Source organism: Salminus brasiliensis, chromosome 13, assembly GCF_030463535.1.
Source record: "Salminus brasiliensis chromosome 13, fSalBra1.hap2, whole genome shotgun sequence".
NCBI lineage: Eukaryota > Metazoa > Chordata > Actinopteri > Characiformes > Bryconidae > Salminus > Salminus brasiliensis.
The window spans coordinates 12,375,567-12,390,137 of record NC_132890.1 but is presented as its reverse complement, the minus strand read 5'-3'; the positions used below and the strand labels follow the sequence as shown (position 1 = coordinate 12,390,137).

The 14,571-nt window shown below is 36.7% G+C and overlaps 1 protein-coding gene across 2 annotated transcripts; it reads left to right on the top strand.

Moving 5' to 3' along the window:
- The first annotated feature begins 1,038 nt into the window (after positions 1-1,038).
- anpeplb (alanyl (membrane) aminopeptidase-like b) lies at positions 1,039-14,568 on the top strand. 2 transcript variants are annotated; one of them, XM_072695385.1, is made up of 21 exons: positions 1,820-1,862; positions 1,957-2,155; positions 2,821-2,957; positions 3,203-3,348; positions 4,680-4,800; positions 4,921-5,075; positions 5,312-5,425; positions 6,204-6,347; positions 6,489-6,554; positions 7,245-7,310; positions 7,484-7,617; positions 7,970-8,052; positions 8,206-8,339; positions 9,349-9,404; positions 9,554-9,701; positions 9,833-9,921; positions 10,277-10,381; positions 11,791-11,958; positions 12,063-12,203; positions 12,500-12,581; positions 13,825-14,566. In XM_072695385.1, exons 2-21 carry the CDS (start codon positions 2,112-2,114, stop codon positions 13,981-13,983), a joined length of 2,292 nt encoding a protein of 763 aa, XP_072551486.1. In that variant the 5' UTR covers positions 1,820-1,862; positions 1,957-2,111; the 3' UTR covers positions 13,984-14,566. The 2 variants fall into 2 exon arrangements, with proteins under 2 accessions (XP_072551485.1, XP_072551486.1); XM_072695384.1 differs by having other exon boundaries at positions 1,039-2,155; positions 13,825-14,568.
- Positions 14,569-14,571: the final 3 nt, after the last annotated feature.

The following is a 14,571-nucleotide window of genomic DNA, read 5'->3' as shown; positions in this document are numbered from 1 at the left end:
TTAGTAGTATCTAAGCTTAGAGGTATCTTTTGGATGTTTGCCGATACAAACTAGCTGAGAATATTTTTTGAGTAAATAGTAAAGCACTTTTGTAAGTCGCTCTGGATAAGCGCGTCTGCTAAATGCCTTAAATGCAAATGAGTATACTGTGTATACTGACACTTTTATAGAAAACTGCTAGCAAGGTAACATGAGGCAGATCTTTATGATACAGTTACTATTTGGAAAGCTTTCATCTGTATTTTTCTATGTTTGTTTATTGGCAAACTCAAAGGAGCAAGCATGGTTCTATATAGGACCAAAAGTGGTTTATCTATGACATCTTTCAAATAACAATTTTAAGCTCATCTAAATATGATTATGGCACTGTTTTAAAAGAATGGTTCCATTTTCTATTAGGTAGAAAAGATATTTGACCAGATTTTTGTCTTGTTACATGTTTTCTTATAAAGAAGCATTTCTTGTATATGTAATCATGAGACATTTGTTGAGTAATTTAGAGTTTATTACTATGTGCTGTAATCCAGGAGGTGATTTATAAGAAACACAAGGAAATGGTTTCCCTACTGAGCAAAGTGCAGCCAAGTTAAACATTGTTCACGAACCATAAAGATGTAAATATCTTGCAATAATTGTTCTAACGTAAGGTAGCAGTCTCAGGTCTTGCTTCAGCTACACTATGATACCCACAGGTGAACATTTCTTTTCTTGGTCATCTGTGACAGTTTGCCTTGATGGCCCTAGCATTGTGCTTTTTAGGGACCATATATTTTCCATTGCCTTGTAACGCACCCAGTTCATTTCAACTACAAATCATTATTGCTCTGAGTCAAAGAGAGTCACTTGCCCAGGACATGTTTTCTATGTCATTACCACAGCCAGGCTTTCCTCTCTTCTGTTTTTCCATCTTCTCTCTCTTCAAGTTAAGAATGTGCAGTACAGGGAGGGGAAAAGAGCTCAAATCTCCTCCCCTAACACTCTCCTCACAGAATGCACACATGCTATCAATTTTACTTGCATGAGTTGCAGGTCAGCAGTGGTGGAGAACCAAGGTTGTCAGCGTCTTCTTCTATGCAAAACCTTGAGTTTTACGGTAACTTCATGAGAAGAAACCCTGGGTTTGTGGTTCGTCAGCATGGTCTCAAACAGCTGGATTGCTCATCATCTAGATTTGTACATTATCTAGCAGAGCACAGGATGGAATCAAGAGTGGATACAAATGGAGACTTCTCTTGATTTGTGTGGTAGAGCTGGTGCAGATCTTTTTTTCACCTGCATCTTTCAGCAGGTTGACCATGTTTGGAGAGGAAAAGCTTTCTCTTGTGAGATCCTCCTCTGGATCTTCTTGCCCAGGACTGGTGGATTAGACAGATTAGATTGAAGCAACTTCTCTGTTTGATCACCCCTGCTAGTTAATGTGTAATCCTATGGAAGGTGGTGCTTTAATGCCTTTGACCGTGCATGTTTCCTGGATTTATGAGAAGGTTCAGAGTCTAATAAAGGGACACAGGTTCCTTACTTAGCCTACAGTCATTCTTCAGGGTCTCTCAGAAAGGACAGACATGGCTAAGGGGGTATACATCTCCAAGGGCCTGGCTATTGCCACTGTGGTGCTCACTGTTTCTGCTGTTTGTGGCATTGTCTTGATGGTGGTCATGTATCAGCTACAGATAGAAAAACACCCACCAATATATCCTTCAATAGTGACTCCTACTACACAGATTCCGACGGGACCTCCACCGAGTCTGAGGCTTCCAGACAGTTTGATCCCGGAGAGCTACCAAGTCTACCTTCAGCCATACCTCTTTAAGGTGCTGCCCAACAACACAGAGCAAGTTCATGTTTTCAAAGGAAACTCAACGGTGAGGTTGAAGTGTGTGAAAGACACCAGGAGTATCTTTCTTCATGTCCTGCTGCTCTCTGTGAACACAGTGGTGGTGACTCATTCTTTCACAGGAAAGAATATAGAGGTGGAGAGATACAATGTGCACCAAAACAAATCCAATTTCTTTGAGATCCAGCTAAAGGAGGTTTTGAAAGGAAACGGGAGCTATTATGATCTATTCACTGAATTTGAAGGGGAACTTCTTGACGATTTGGCTGGTCTTTACATGAGCCAATACACCGAGAACCAGACAAGTAATGACCAGACAAGGTAAGTAGCATTTTCGTTTTTCATATACACACACCTCTTTGAGTCCCTGCATATCAGGATTGCTTGTGTACTAGACACAAGTCATGTGGTACCTTTTGCTTTTGTGGAAGAAACTTTGAAAGAAGTCTTTGTTTGTGAAGACCAAGTCCAAGAGCCATGCTGATTGTTCTCCTTATGTCATACATCACTGCAAATCTTTCATCTGTCTGGTAAATGAAAGGACCCTGCTAATGAAGTGCGTGATCACTCCACTAAAACTTAATTCACAGAAATTAATTCTCACACTTGAATGGATGTCTTCTTTAGGACAATGAAGAGGGCACACAGTTTAGAAACTCACACATTCCCTCTGGATATCACATTGCTTAAGGCAATTTCTTGTCTGGAGCAGTATTTATGTTCTGTACTCTGAAGTGTTTATTGTAAAAAGAGCCCCCAACCTAGCCCCTCACCACTTTAAAAGAGTGTCTTTTCACCTTTCCCCATGGAAGTTCCCTCAGCTGTGCTGTTTGCAGTACATCTAAACAGATGAACTGCAGAATATTTTGGATAGCTTCTGATTGTACAATTACATGGAATTATACTTTGGAATTTCTGGATTTCCTGTCTGTGTTTTTCTGTGTCTGCATGTTTACAGTTTTATGTAAATACCTTTTTCCTGAAAGATTTCTCGTCGCAAGCCAGATGCAACCCACAGACGCAAGAAAAGTATTTCCTTGCTTTGATGAGCCAGCTCTGAAAGCCGTGTTCAATATCACTATTATCCACAGGATGGATACCATAGCCCGATCAAATACTGAAGGTAAGACAGTTGTCTTACAATCGGTCTGTCTATACAGTATGCAATTCCTGTTCATGTGCAGCACAACAGAGAATACTAATGGCCTGCTTTGCACTGGTAAATTCAGGCTTTTAAGCTGGAAAGTTTGTTTTATCCATGTCTGTGCAAGTCAGATGAGCCCTACCATTACATCTCAGAACAACAAAAAAAAATTTAGCAGCACACAGAGTTTGATATCATCTGATATCATGTTTCCTATTCAACAGGAAATGACCGATATATGGATATAGATGGAGAGAAATGGATTGTTACTACGTTTCATCCGACCCCAGTCATGTCTACATATCTCTTGGCGTTCACAGTAAATGATTTCATCAGCACCAAAGTTGATCTTGACAACAAAGAAATAAGGGTCTGTTTTTCACTTTCTATTTTAACTGATTATTATTTCTATTCAGATTATTAGTGGTAGTAGTTGCAGTTGTTGATGTGGTTGTTTTTGTGCTTCATTCAAAAACACCTGAAACTGAAAAAATGTAGTAACAAGCAGTTACTGCTTATGAATCATTTTATTGTATGATCTATGTGGGCAGTACTGTGCAAAAGTCAGAGACCACTCTTTATTGAATTTTCAGTCAATATGTCCAGTACAAGTTTCATATATTTTGTGGAGATATTTCTGGGGAGATATAAGATAATCCACTTGAGTAAATAAGGACTTTCCAACACTGGTAAGACTACATGTATATGCAGTACTGTTTAATGCCTAAAATGATTATAAGACTCAAAGAAAACAAAACATCCCTCAAACATCCATACAAGGCCTGGTAGACCACCAAAACTGCCACCATTATATTAACAGAGAAAACGCATCTTTGACAGAGTGGAGAAAATCAAGCTCCAGTCTTCATTTAGAGACATCCTTTCAAAAAAATGACTGAACAGAAAAAATAAAGAATTAATATTAACAGACTGAATTAACAGACTGCTGTGACTGCTGGTGTTCACAGAACAAATCAACATTATTTAATGTATTTGGGAACAGAAGAAGATTCTGTTGAAAAAAAGTATGGAGATGTGGTCAAATCTAGTAGAATTTTTTGGAAAAACTGCAAGCAAATCTCCTAAAAAGATATTTAGCTTGAGCATCACAAAAAGTAAAGACTGGTCTCCAATAAAAAAGTGCTGCATTTAAACAGTACTGTAGATATGGAGTGGCACTGTGGATTCTGTCCTCACAACTATTTCCTTAGGAAACTACACTTTTAAGAATTGGTCCCTAAATTGCACCCTAGGTGTGACTGTAATGGACTAGTACCATGTCTAGTAGTATGGCTGCCTTGCCCCCAGTGATTCTGGGTTGGGAACCCACCGTGAATAATTAGAAAGAACTAGGAAGCCAACATTACGCTACAGCTTAAAAACCTTGTTGGTGCAGTACTATCTGCTGTTTATTGACAGAGGCATTAGGATTCATGGTAGGCAAGTATTCATAGCACACTGTTTGTGTAATGTGGACATTCCACAAATGTCTGTATATTATGATGGTCTTGTGTTTGTTTCCTGAATCTGAATCCTTATAAACTCCACATTTTGATTTTTACATACTGGTATTAAACGGATTTACTCAGATTTGGTTTTATTCAGTTTAGATTTAGATGCCTTTAAAGTTCATATTAGTTCAGTTCACATTAAGATCAGTATGTTTTATATATCCATTTTCTCAATACTGTGTGTTCTTAGATATGGGCCCGACCTGAGGCTGTGGCTGCTGGCCATGCGAAGTATGCATTGGAAATCACCAAGGAGATTCTGAGCTTCTATGAGGAGCTTTTTCATTTGAAATATCCATTACGCAAACTAGGTAAGATAACAACAACAACAAAAAAATAACACAATAACAAAATAACAATAGACTTCAACAGACATTTCAAAGACTTCAAGTGACTAAAAGGAAGGGTAAATCCTATGTTCCTCTACACAGATCAGATTGCCCTTCCAGACTTTGGTGCAGGTGCTATGGAAAACTGGGGTCTAATAATGTACCGTGAGACTGCTCTACTATTCGAAGAAGGTGTATCGTCTACCTCCAACAAGGAATGGATTTCCATTGTGATAGCTCATGAACTGGCTCATCAGGTACAACTAGTCACATTTGATTCGTAGCTAATTTAATCTAATCTAATCTAGACAAAGTTAATCTAGTTTAGTGAAGAAGGAACACTTACAAGGTCTAAGATGATTTTAAGTCATAAATCTGTTCGATTCATGAGTTATTCAAAAATTTTGCTATTAAATGTACCAAGTGGCAGGTGTTTATGATCAACTTGGCTTTTAGTGGAACCCATCATTCATGATCCTCTCTGTATTTTCAGTGGTTTGGAAACCTGGTGACGATGAAATGGTGGAATAACCTGTGGCTGAGTGAAGGATTCGCAACATACATTTCATACCTTGGAGTGGACAAAGTGCAGCCTGACTGGAACATGGTAGGTTAGGGGGGAAAGAAATTAATTAAGAATCTCATTGAATTTTTGGGCCTTTTCAGGTTTAAGTGTACATTACATACTATATACATGATACTTGTCATATGCAAAGTTGGTATACCTCTGTCATGACATGATTTTAAATCTGAAAAAAAGTTAACACATCCTATGCAAGAAACAAATGTATTATAGGGCATTATAACAAATGGTGATTGGGCACTAAAATGTGTAGAAGTGTTTTCTGTAGAAGATGTGTCTTAATTCTCACTTGTAATAAAACATATGCTGAGGTGCCCAAACCTAGAACTGCATATCATTGTGATATAATTATGTGAACAAATGGGTTTACTTCAGTTATAGAGAAACTAACTATAAATAGTTAGAACTATTCTAAGGGACCTGTGACTGACAGAAGCCCTAAAAATTAATTAATTGCGTATTATGGCAGAATTGTTAAGAGTTGTGGGGTCCAGTGCAAAGTGCTATTAGTGTCTCACTGTCTAATTATAACTGCAAAGTAACAAGGAGCCAAATGGATGTTAGCTAATTATACCCTTGTTTTATTCATTCATTCATTCATTCATTCATTCATTCATTCACATCAGTAGTTGTGGTTGTTTTTGCACTACTCCCTTGGTGGTCCAGTTTTTGTTTTCTGACCCATTAGCAAATATATAAGCAAAACAAAACATTGTGCACACTGTTCCGCTATCATATTATATTTCTGCTGAAATGCCCACCCCCAACTTCAGCTGGAACAAGAGCTTCTTGTTATTTCCAGGAAGATCTGATTGTTCTAAAAGAAGTCCAGCCCGCCATGGAGGTGGATTCTCTTAACTCATCACACCCTCTCAGCTCCACAGAGGCCGAAATCCAGACTCCCTCTGAAATCACAGATCTCTTTGACAGCATTAGTTACAGCAAGGTCAGTCCCCTCACATCCATATCCATTTAATTGTGTTTATATGTAAGTATGTTTAGTTTGATATAATAATAATGTTTATGTGTGTTATGAAAGTAATTTCTCTTTGCCTTGGTGAGAAAAGTTATCATGTCATTGCAATAGGGTGCAGCTGTGCTAAGAATGCTCTGTACTCACATAGGAGAGACTGCATTTTTCCAAGGCCTTAAGGTGAGTGGATGCATGCCAATAACAAGAGTAAATTACTGTTGGGGCTGAACAACAGTGATAAATAAGTCATGTTGTGATATTTTAGGCTGTTTTTGGTGAACAAACACTGTATTATCTCAAGAACAAATTAGGAGTTACTCACATAAATTATCCTGAAGGTGTGGAATGGAGTTCTGGGCTCTGGACAGGCCTGTTGAGTTCTAACACAACAAACAGCAAACCATTTTGTTATGGGCCCAGACTTGTGCACTGGTAGCATACAATTCTCTAGAATGGCACTGCATTATTTAATGCTAGTTATTTAATTATTTAAGCTTGTGTGGTTTCCAATTCACAATGCCAGCACTAATAGTTGACTAGGGCAGCTTTCGCAAGGCAAACATTTGAAAATTAGATTAGTTGGAAAGATGGAAACTGTATGCTTGAGTTTTAGGCACAGCTTGGTGCATGTGTGGCTGAAATAGCTGAAACCAGTAATGAGAGGAGCTATTTTTGTAACATAGTGCAGTACACAACATCATATTGCAATTAATTTACTGATTACAATGATTCCGTGCCTTTAATATCAGCGTACCATATCGGCATGCCTCATAATACATAAAAAAGGGTTAAAGATGGGCCAACGTTTTTCTGATCAAAACTGCATATAGAATATAATAATGTAAATCTCATTTCAATGTGTCCTTATAGCTTTATCTTGAGAAGTACCAGTACCAGAATGCTCAGACTACAGACTTGTGGAAATGCATGGAGGAGGTAAATATGTGCATGGCTGTTTAAACTTGTCAAACACCAAATACAAATAGCGATTTTCTCTATAAGTGATGAGTGATAAAGTTGACCATGCACTGATTTATATGATGGAAGCATGCATACTAACATGTAACTAACTAATCATACCCTCATTTACTAATCATTCCCTTAATAAGACTTCTGGGGAGAATGTAGCAAGCATCATGAAGGGATGGACTGAGCAAGTGGGCTTTCCGGTTATCAGCATAAACACCAGCACTGGGGAGATCTCTCAGCAGCAGTTCCTTCTAAACCAAACAGTGGACTACGGGTGAGTACCAAGCCATAAAGGAAAAACTCAAAGTGCGGTCCTGAAACACAGATCATTCAAACTTTATTGGATGCCAAAATGACCGACAGGGTGAAATTCAATGCCGGTTTCACTGCAGGACATGGGGAGTTCAAAACGGAGGCTCTGTGGGCCAGTTTAATTTCCTCCCTAAACAAAACACAGTCCTGAATGCCTGTTTGGTGTTGTTTATACACATAGGCAAGCCCTCTTTGTGGACCTTGGTTTTGAGCCCAGTTTTCTTTCCTTTTTTTTTTTTTTTTTTTTTTTTTGAGCAATTTATCAAGTGACAGAAATGTCTTGTGAATGCTCTATTATTCTTTGTTCTCCATAGGCTTGAATGGCAGGTTCCAATCAGATTTATGAAGTCTCCCAATTTCGATGTAGAGAAAGATTTATTGAAAGAAAAGGGGCCAGGTAAGAGACTTTCTATACACTCCCAGTTAACATACGATACTTTACTAACCCACGAGGCTTTTAAGCTGTAGTGTAATGTTGGCTTTCTAGTTCTTTTTAATTATTCACGGTGGGTTTTAGCACATGTAGAAAAGTTGCTTGTTCTCTCTGTAGTCGAAAGGCCTGCTTATGACCTTAAACCTGATGAATGGCTCCTGGCCAACATTAACTGCACTGGTTATTACCGAGTCAACTATGATGAAGAAAACTGGAATAAACTTATTAAACAGCTTGAGACCAGACATGACGTGAGTATTTTTAACAGTCTTTTGTTTAAAAAAATGAAAAAGAAAAAAAGGTTAAGGTTCAGTTCATTCTTTGCTGCAGAAGCATGTGTTTAAGGTTAAGATTGTAGTTCATATAATTACAGTTTACAGACTAGAGATGGTAAATATTCATGGTAAATATTATAGTTTTATGGCATTAAAGTCAATGGTATTTCAACATCTTTCCTGTTGTTGTTGTTCTTCTTCTTATTATTATTACTATTATTATTAATAATAATAAACTCTGACTCGTAAAGATATGAAGGAAAATGTTTTTGGTTGAACAAATGTCCCCTTTTTGAAAATAAATAAGAAAGCTGCACTTGAGGTTCCAGCTGTTCCAGCTAATGATTATATTCATTAATTAATTAATCTGCTGGTTATTTTCTTACAAAACTTACAAAAGAAATTGGTGGGATTTTCTTTTTTTGCTTTTTAAAGTTTTGAATACTGGTATTAAGCAAATGTACATGGTATGATAAACATCAATTTTTCATAAGATGGTATACCTAAAAACCAGTACAACACTGCAACCCTAACACATAGATTATTGTTGCTATTGTAACAAATCCTTGTATTTCCATTTTTGTATTTTTTTGTACTTTTTTGTAAAGCTGTTCAAAATTTGACAATTTCTTTTTATGTAAATGATAACTGGTGATTTTAAATTATGCAAACAATAATATGTTTGAAAGCACAAGCTATCCATTACACTATTCCACAATTTGGTGATGAAATATTTATAAATTAATGTTAATGTAAAATTTTGTGACATTAACATTGACCATTAACCCCTTAAAGCAGAAAACCTTATTACACCCTTAGGCGTATTATTCAGTCACTTCAGTGACCTCTGCACAACTAGTGGGGCTATTCTTTGATAATAAAAGTTAAAAAAGGTTAAGAATTATTTGCTCTTATAGAGATAAGGTTTTTTTTATAAAAAGAAAGTTTCCATGTCCCATTTCACTGTCTGACATTTCTTTCAAAGGTTATCCCACTCATCAGCCGTGGCCAGCTAATTGACGATGCGTTTAACCTCGCTCGGTATGGTTTTTTTACTTACTTGTTTAATCGTTTAATCTGATGCATGTTTACATGTGTATTGACAAACAAGAGATCACATTCATTTTAGCTCTTATATTGTAAAGTATTTGAGAAATATAATATTTAGTACTTGCACATGTCTTCTAAAGGGCCAAATATATCAATGTCACTTTGGCACTAAATACCACCAAATATCTGATAAATGAGACTGAATACATTCCATGGGAGTCGGCTCTGAACAACCTGCAGTTTTTCATCCTCATGTTTGACCGCTCTGAGGTCTACGGCCCCATGCAGGTGAGTCAAATCAATAGCACCTGGTAAAAGTCCATGTATGATCAGCACAAGTGTGAATCTACTTATTTACTTTGTGTGTGTGTGTGTGTGTGTGTGTGTGTGTGTGTGTGTGTGTGTGTATGTGTGTACAGAAATACCTACGGAAGCAAGTTGGACCCCTGTATGATTACTTTCAAAACTACACTGACAATGCCACTGTTCCAGAGAAACACTCTGACCAGTAACTATACAACTTGCATATTGATTTCATAGTAATATTGATTTTTTGGATGTCATTATAATAATTCTTAGTCATTTTAAACAATGCATAGTCTTTCATTCATACTGGTAACTAATTTATTCGTAGTATTTACTAAATAATTTGTTTCGAAAGAAATTATTCTTAGTTACTGAATAATATATAGTAATTAATTAATAATTCAGTTGTTACTTGATAATTCGTAGTTGTTACCTAATAATTCTTAGTAGTTACTGAATGATTTATAGTACTCACTGAAGAATATATAGTAGTTACTGAATAATTCATAGTAATTACTAAATAAATCATACTTGATGTGCCTTACTTTTATCCCTAGGTTTAACCAGATAAACGCTATCTCAGTGGCATGCAGCAATGACGTTCAGGAGTGCACAGAAATGGCAACAAAACTCTTCAATGAGTGGAAAAACGGCACCAACCGGTGAATACATATTACACCATCCTTTAGCTTCTGAGACTGAACTGTTCTGGATGCACTGTATGTGATATTGCATTTATAGACGCATCCTTGATGATTGCCTGAATGCATTTTCTTATAGTATAAACATGTGCAGTTGTATGCAAAAGTTTGGCACCCCTGGACATGTTTTGTTGTCATCATAAATGATAAGCAAACAAGTCTTTAATTTAATACTAGAAAGTACATTTCCTGCAGAATAGTTGTACAGCTAGATGGTTGGTTCTAGTACTGCTAAACGGTTGATAGATGGTTTATATGATGTTGCTAGTTAATTGCTATGGTATTTCAGGTGGTTGCCATGGTGTTGTTTAGTGGTTGTTTGGGTTTTGCTAGGCAGTTGCGTTGCTGTCCCAGGTAGTTATGACGGTGTGCTAGGTTGCTGGTTGCTGTGATACTCCATGTTGTTAGATGGGTGTTGCTACACACAAACCGCATGTTGGATCTAAATAAAGAAATAAATGTATCACTTTACTTTGATGGTCCATTGTAGATACCTCATAGATGCTCACCTGACATTCAACTAACATTCAGCTGAACTAACATTCAAATCAACTGTAAGCTGACTGTAAATGAGTCTCTATTGAATGTAACCCTAACCGTAACATTTTAAGGTTATGTTTAGGGTTACATTTAAGTTAAGGTTAAGGTTAGGTGGATACGATACAGTGTTGCTAAGTGGTTGGTAGTTGGATGCTATAGTATTGGTACATGGCTGCTATTTCAGGTGGTATCCATTGTGTTGCTTAGTGGTTGTTTGGGTTTTGATGGTAACTAGTTATGGTATCCTAAGTGGTTACTATGATGTCCCAGGTGGTTGCTGTCGTACCCCATGTGGTAACCGCATGTTGAATCAAAAAAGAATTGCATGATCAGAACTAATGCACAAACATAATTAGTATTTATAAAGTATTTGCTTAACTTACCATGTTGTTGAAAATAAGTAAAAGGTAACACTTGGAAGGTCCATTGTAGATGCCTCATAGATGCTCTCCTGACTTTCACCTACACCTAACCCTAATCCTAACCTTAACGGGTTATGGTTTGAAAAAAAAGGTTGATCCAAGGGTAATGTTAAGGTAAGGGTCGGGTGCAGGGTTACATTCAGTCATTTACATTTAGCTTTGAGCTCAGTTGCATGTAATACCTATTCAGTTGAATGTTAGTTGAAAGCCAGGTGAGCATCTACAAGACATCTGTAATGGACCACCCAAGTAAAGCAAAGCCAAATAAAATCTAAAATGTATAAAGATCATGTAATGTCATATGCTGTTTTGCTTTCCAAGTCAGCAAATACATGCGAAAAAAACAGAAAAACCAGAGTCCTTTTACCACATATTCTTACCAACTTACTTTTTTTTCTTTCAACAAAGGATTCCCCCTAACTTGAAGTCCAACATCTACTGCAGCGCTATAGCATCTGGAGATGAGGACGACTGGGATTTTGCATGGAATCAATATGAAACTGCTACAATCGCCACAGAAAAGGACAAGCTGAGATATGCCCTCTCCTGCACCAAGAAAATATGGCTCTTAAACAGGTAGAAGCACTTGTGATGGATTATGTCCATTCTTCCATTCTTAATAATGCTTATTCAGCATCTATAATTTCCCATATCTATAATTTTCCTCCATTTTTACCCAGATACCTTGAATACACCTTAGAACCTACCAAGATACGGAAGATGGATGCAGTCTCTACTATAAACCATATTGCTAGGAATGTAGCCGGACAAGCTCTTGCCTGGGATTTCATCCGGGCCCACTGGACAGAAATAAGTCAAGAGTGAGTTGAGGGGTTTGTCCTTTGAACTACACTGCTGAATGACACACAAATGGAAACAAATGACTCAAGTATGAAGTCAAAGGCCCAAGGGTTTCGTCTGTTTATCGTCTCTTTGTGGTGAAGTCATGAGTTATATAAAAGGTATCAAAGATCAGGAGCAATTCAGGGATCGAAGGTTGAGTTGAGCAGTTAATAATGAGCCCTCAATGATTACATGTAGTTTGTCCCTTGGTTGCCAGGCAATGTGATTTCTATATTCTCAGCACACCTAGCTAACTCTCATTTCCTTCAAACAGGTATGGAGGTGGGTTTATGTCTGTTGCCAACTTGATCGATGAAGTGACAGAGAGGTTCTCTACAGAGTTTGAGCTCCAACAGGTGAACTTATCATGAATCCTTTAAAATCTTTTCAGCTCGACTGCTGCTTATGAGCCACAGTTCCCATCAGTTTCCACAGCTATGAGCTCATACTCCCAGTAGTGGTTTATGTAGACACGGTTGTTTTGGTACAAAAAAACTTTAAGTTAAAGTAAAGTTAATTTTAGGATAATTTATTACTAGTCGTTTTGTAGCATTTCTAGCATTTGTTCATCCTGAAACGTTCATGCAGTGACAACGCTCCCTTCTGGGACAGCTGCTGTGTCCATATGATGTAGACAGATAATCAAAAAAAAAAAAAAAAAAAAAACTTTTACCAAAAACATAGTCAGCAGTGATTAATAACTAGTATCCACATGTATGTGTATGAATAATTCAGTCATTCCTGAATAAATCATAGTTACTGTTTACAATAGTTATTATTACTAAATAATTTAGATTACTGAACTGTTAATGGTTAGTACTGAAGAATTTATAATAGGTACTGAATAATTTATAACCATTTGATAGACACTTTTTAGTCATTACTGAATTATCGTAGTTATTGCAGTCTTTAATGAACTATTCATAGTCGTTACTAAGTCATTTCTAGTCATTACTAAATATATTTTTATAGTTACTGATTATTGATAGTACTAAATAATTCACAGCAGTCAACAATTGTCATTACTGAAAAATTCAGTCATGACTGAATAATTTAGTCATTACTGAATGTATTATAATAGTTACTTTTTAGTCATTACCTAATAATTCAGTCATTATTGAATATAATAGTTACTTAATTATTCATAGTACTGAATAATTCATATTAGCTACTAAATAATGTAACAAATACTAAATACTAAATAATGCCTATTCATGACTGAATCATTAAGTCATTACTAAATATATATATATTAAAGTTACCAAATCATTCATAGTACTGAAAGATTCATAGTGCTTACCAAATATAGTGATTACTAAATAATAAGTCTTAAGATGAACAATGGGTGACAGATCTGTAGTTCAGTATGCATTCTGTTGCATTGTAAATAATATTGAGATGAAAAGAGGGGGTTTGTTAGAACTGATATTATCAAACACATTGTGTCCCTCCTCAGATGGACTCCTGTTACCCACTAAATAGTACATGCAGTAGAAATGAGAGATGCAGCTCAGCTGGTTGACATTAAGTCATTTGCACTGTAATGACATTGTTTCCAACCCTGAATGTATGAGCTCATCTCTAATTGTCTCTGTCCAGTTGAAACAGTTCAAAAGAGACCATTATCAAGAAGACCTAGGACTGGCCACGCGAGCTCTGGAGCAGGCTATTGAGAGGACTGAGGCCAACATTCAGTGGGTGAAGGAGAACAAACAGACTGTGCTGAACTGGTTTCTACAAGAGTCAAAGGACCACTGAGTGTTCTCAGGTCTGCATAACCCCATGCACGCACAGCAGAGCCAGCTCAATGAAAAACAGATGTAGAGCCATGGCATGGTGATGGAGACAACATCCTGTGTTTCGCAATGGGTTTTTTTTTGTCCCACCCCCCGGTCTATAAAGTTCAGAAGGAAATCTCATTATGTTGAATGCATGGGGAGGAATATGTGCCTTTTTAAAATGATTGCAATATAATGGAAAATCCATTTCCCTAAAAATCATAGAACTATGCCGACAAAATGCATATTTCAGACTTGGTCAGGATATAAAAAAGTTCTAAAAAGTTTGTTTTATCTTTCGAACAGGATCAAGCTCATGTTTATTTTAATGTTTGGTACAGCCTTGTTTACACAGATGAAATGCCACTTACTAGGCATAATAAGCACTTTTAATGTGTATGTGCAGTGTATTTAACAACTGTAATAGTATATTTTGTATATAAAGAAATTGATCATTGATATAAAAGTATATATTTTGTGTATAAAATCTTTTCGTTAGTTTATGAAGTAAAGAAAAGTTGATTTCTAAATACACTGGTTGTTTCCTTGAATTTAGATTTTACATGGC

Coding starts and splice junctions, on each gene's coding strand:
- anpeplb (XM_072695384.1), top strand. CDS start 1,563: ATGGCTAAGGGGGTATACATCTCCAAGGGCCTGGCTATTGCCACTGTG. Junction 9,922..10,276: donor CCAGAGAAACACTCTGACCA/GTAACTATACAA, acceptor TTTTATCCCTAG/GTTTAACCAGATAAACGCTA. Junction 12,204..12,499: donor TGGACAGAAATAAGTCAAGA/GTGAGTTGAGGG, acceptor TCCTTCAAACAG/GTATGGAGGTGGGTTTATGT.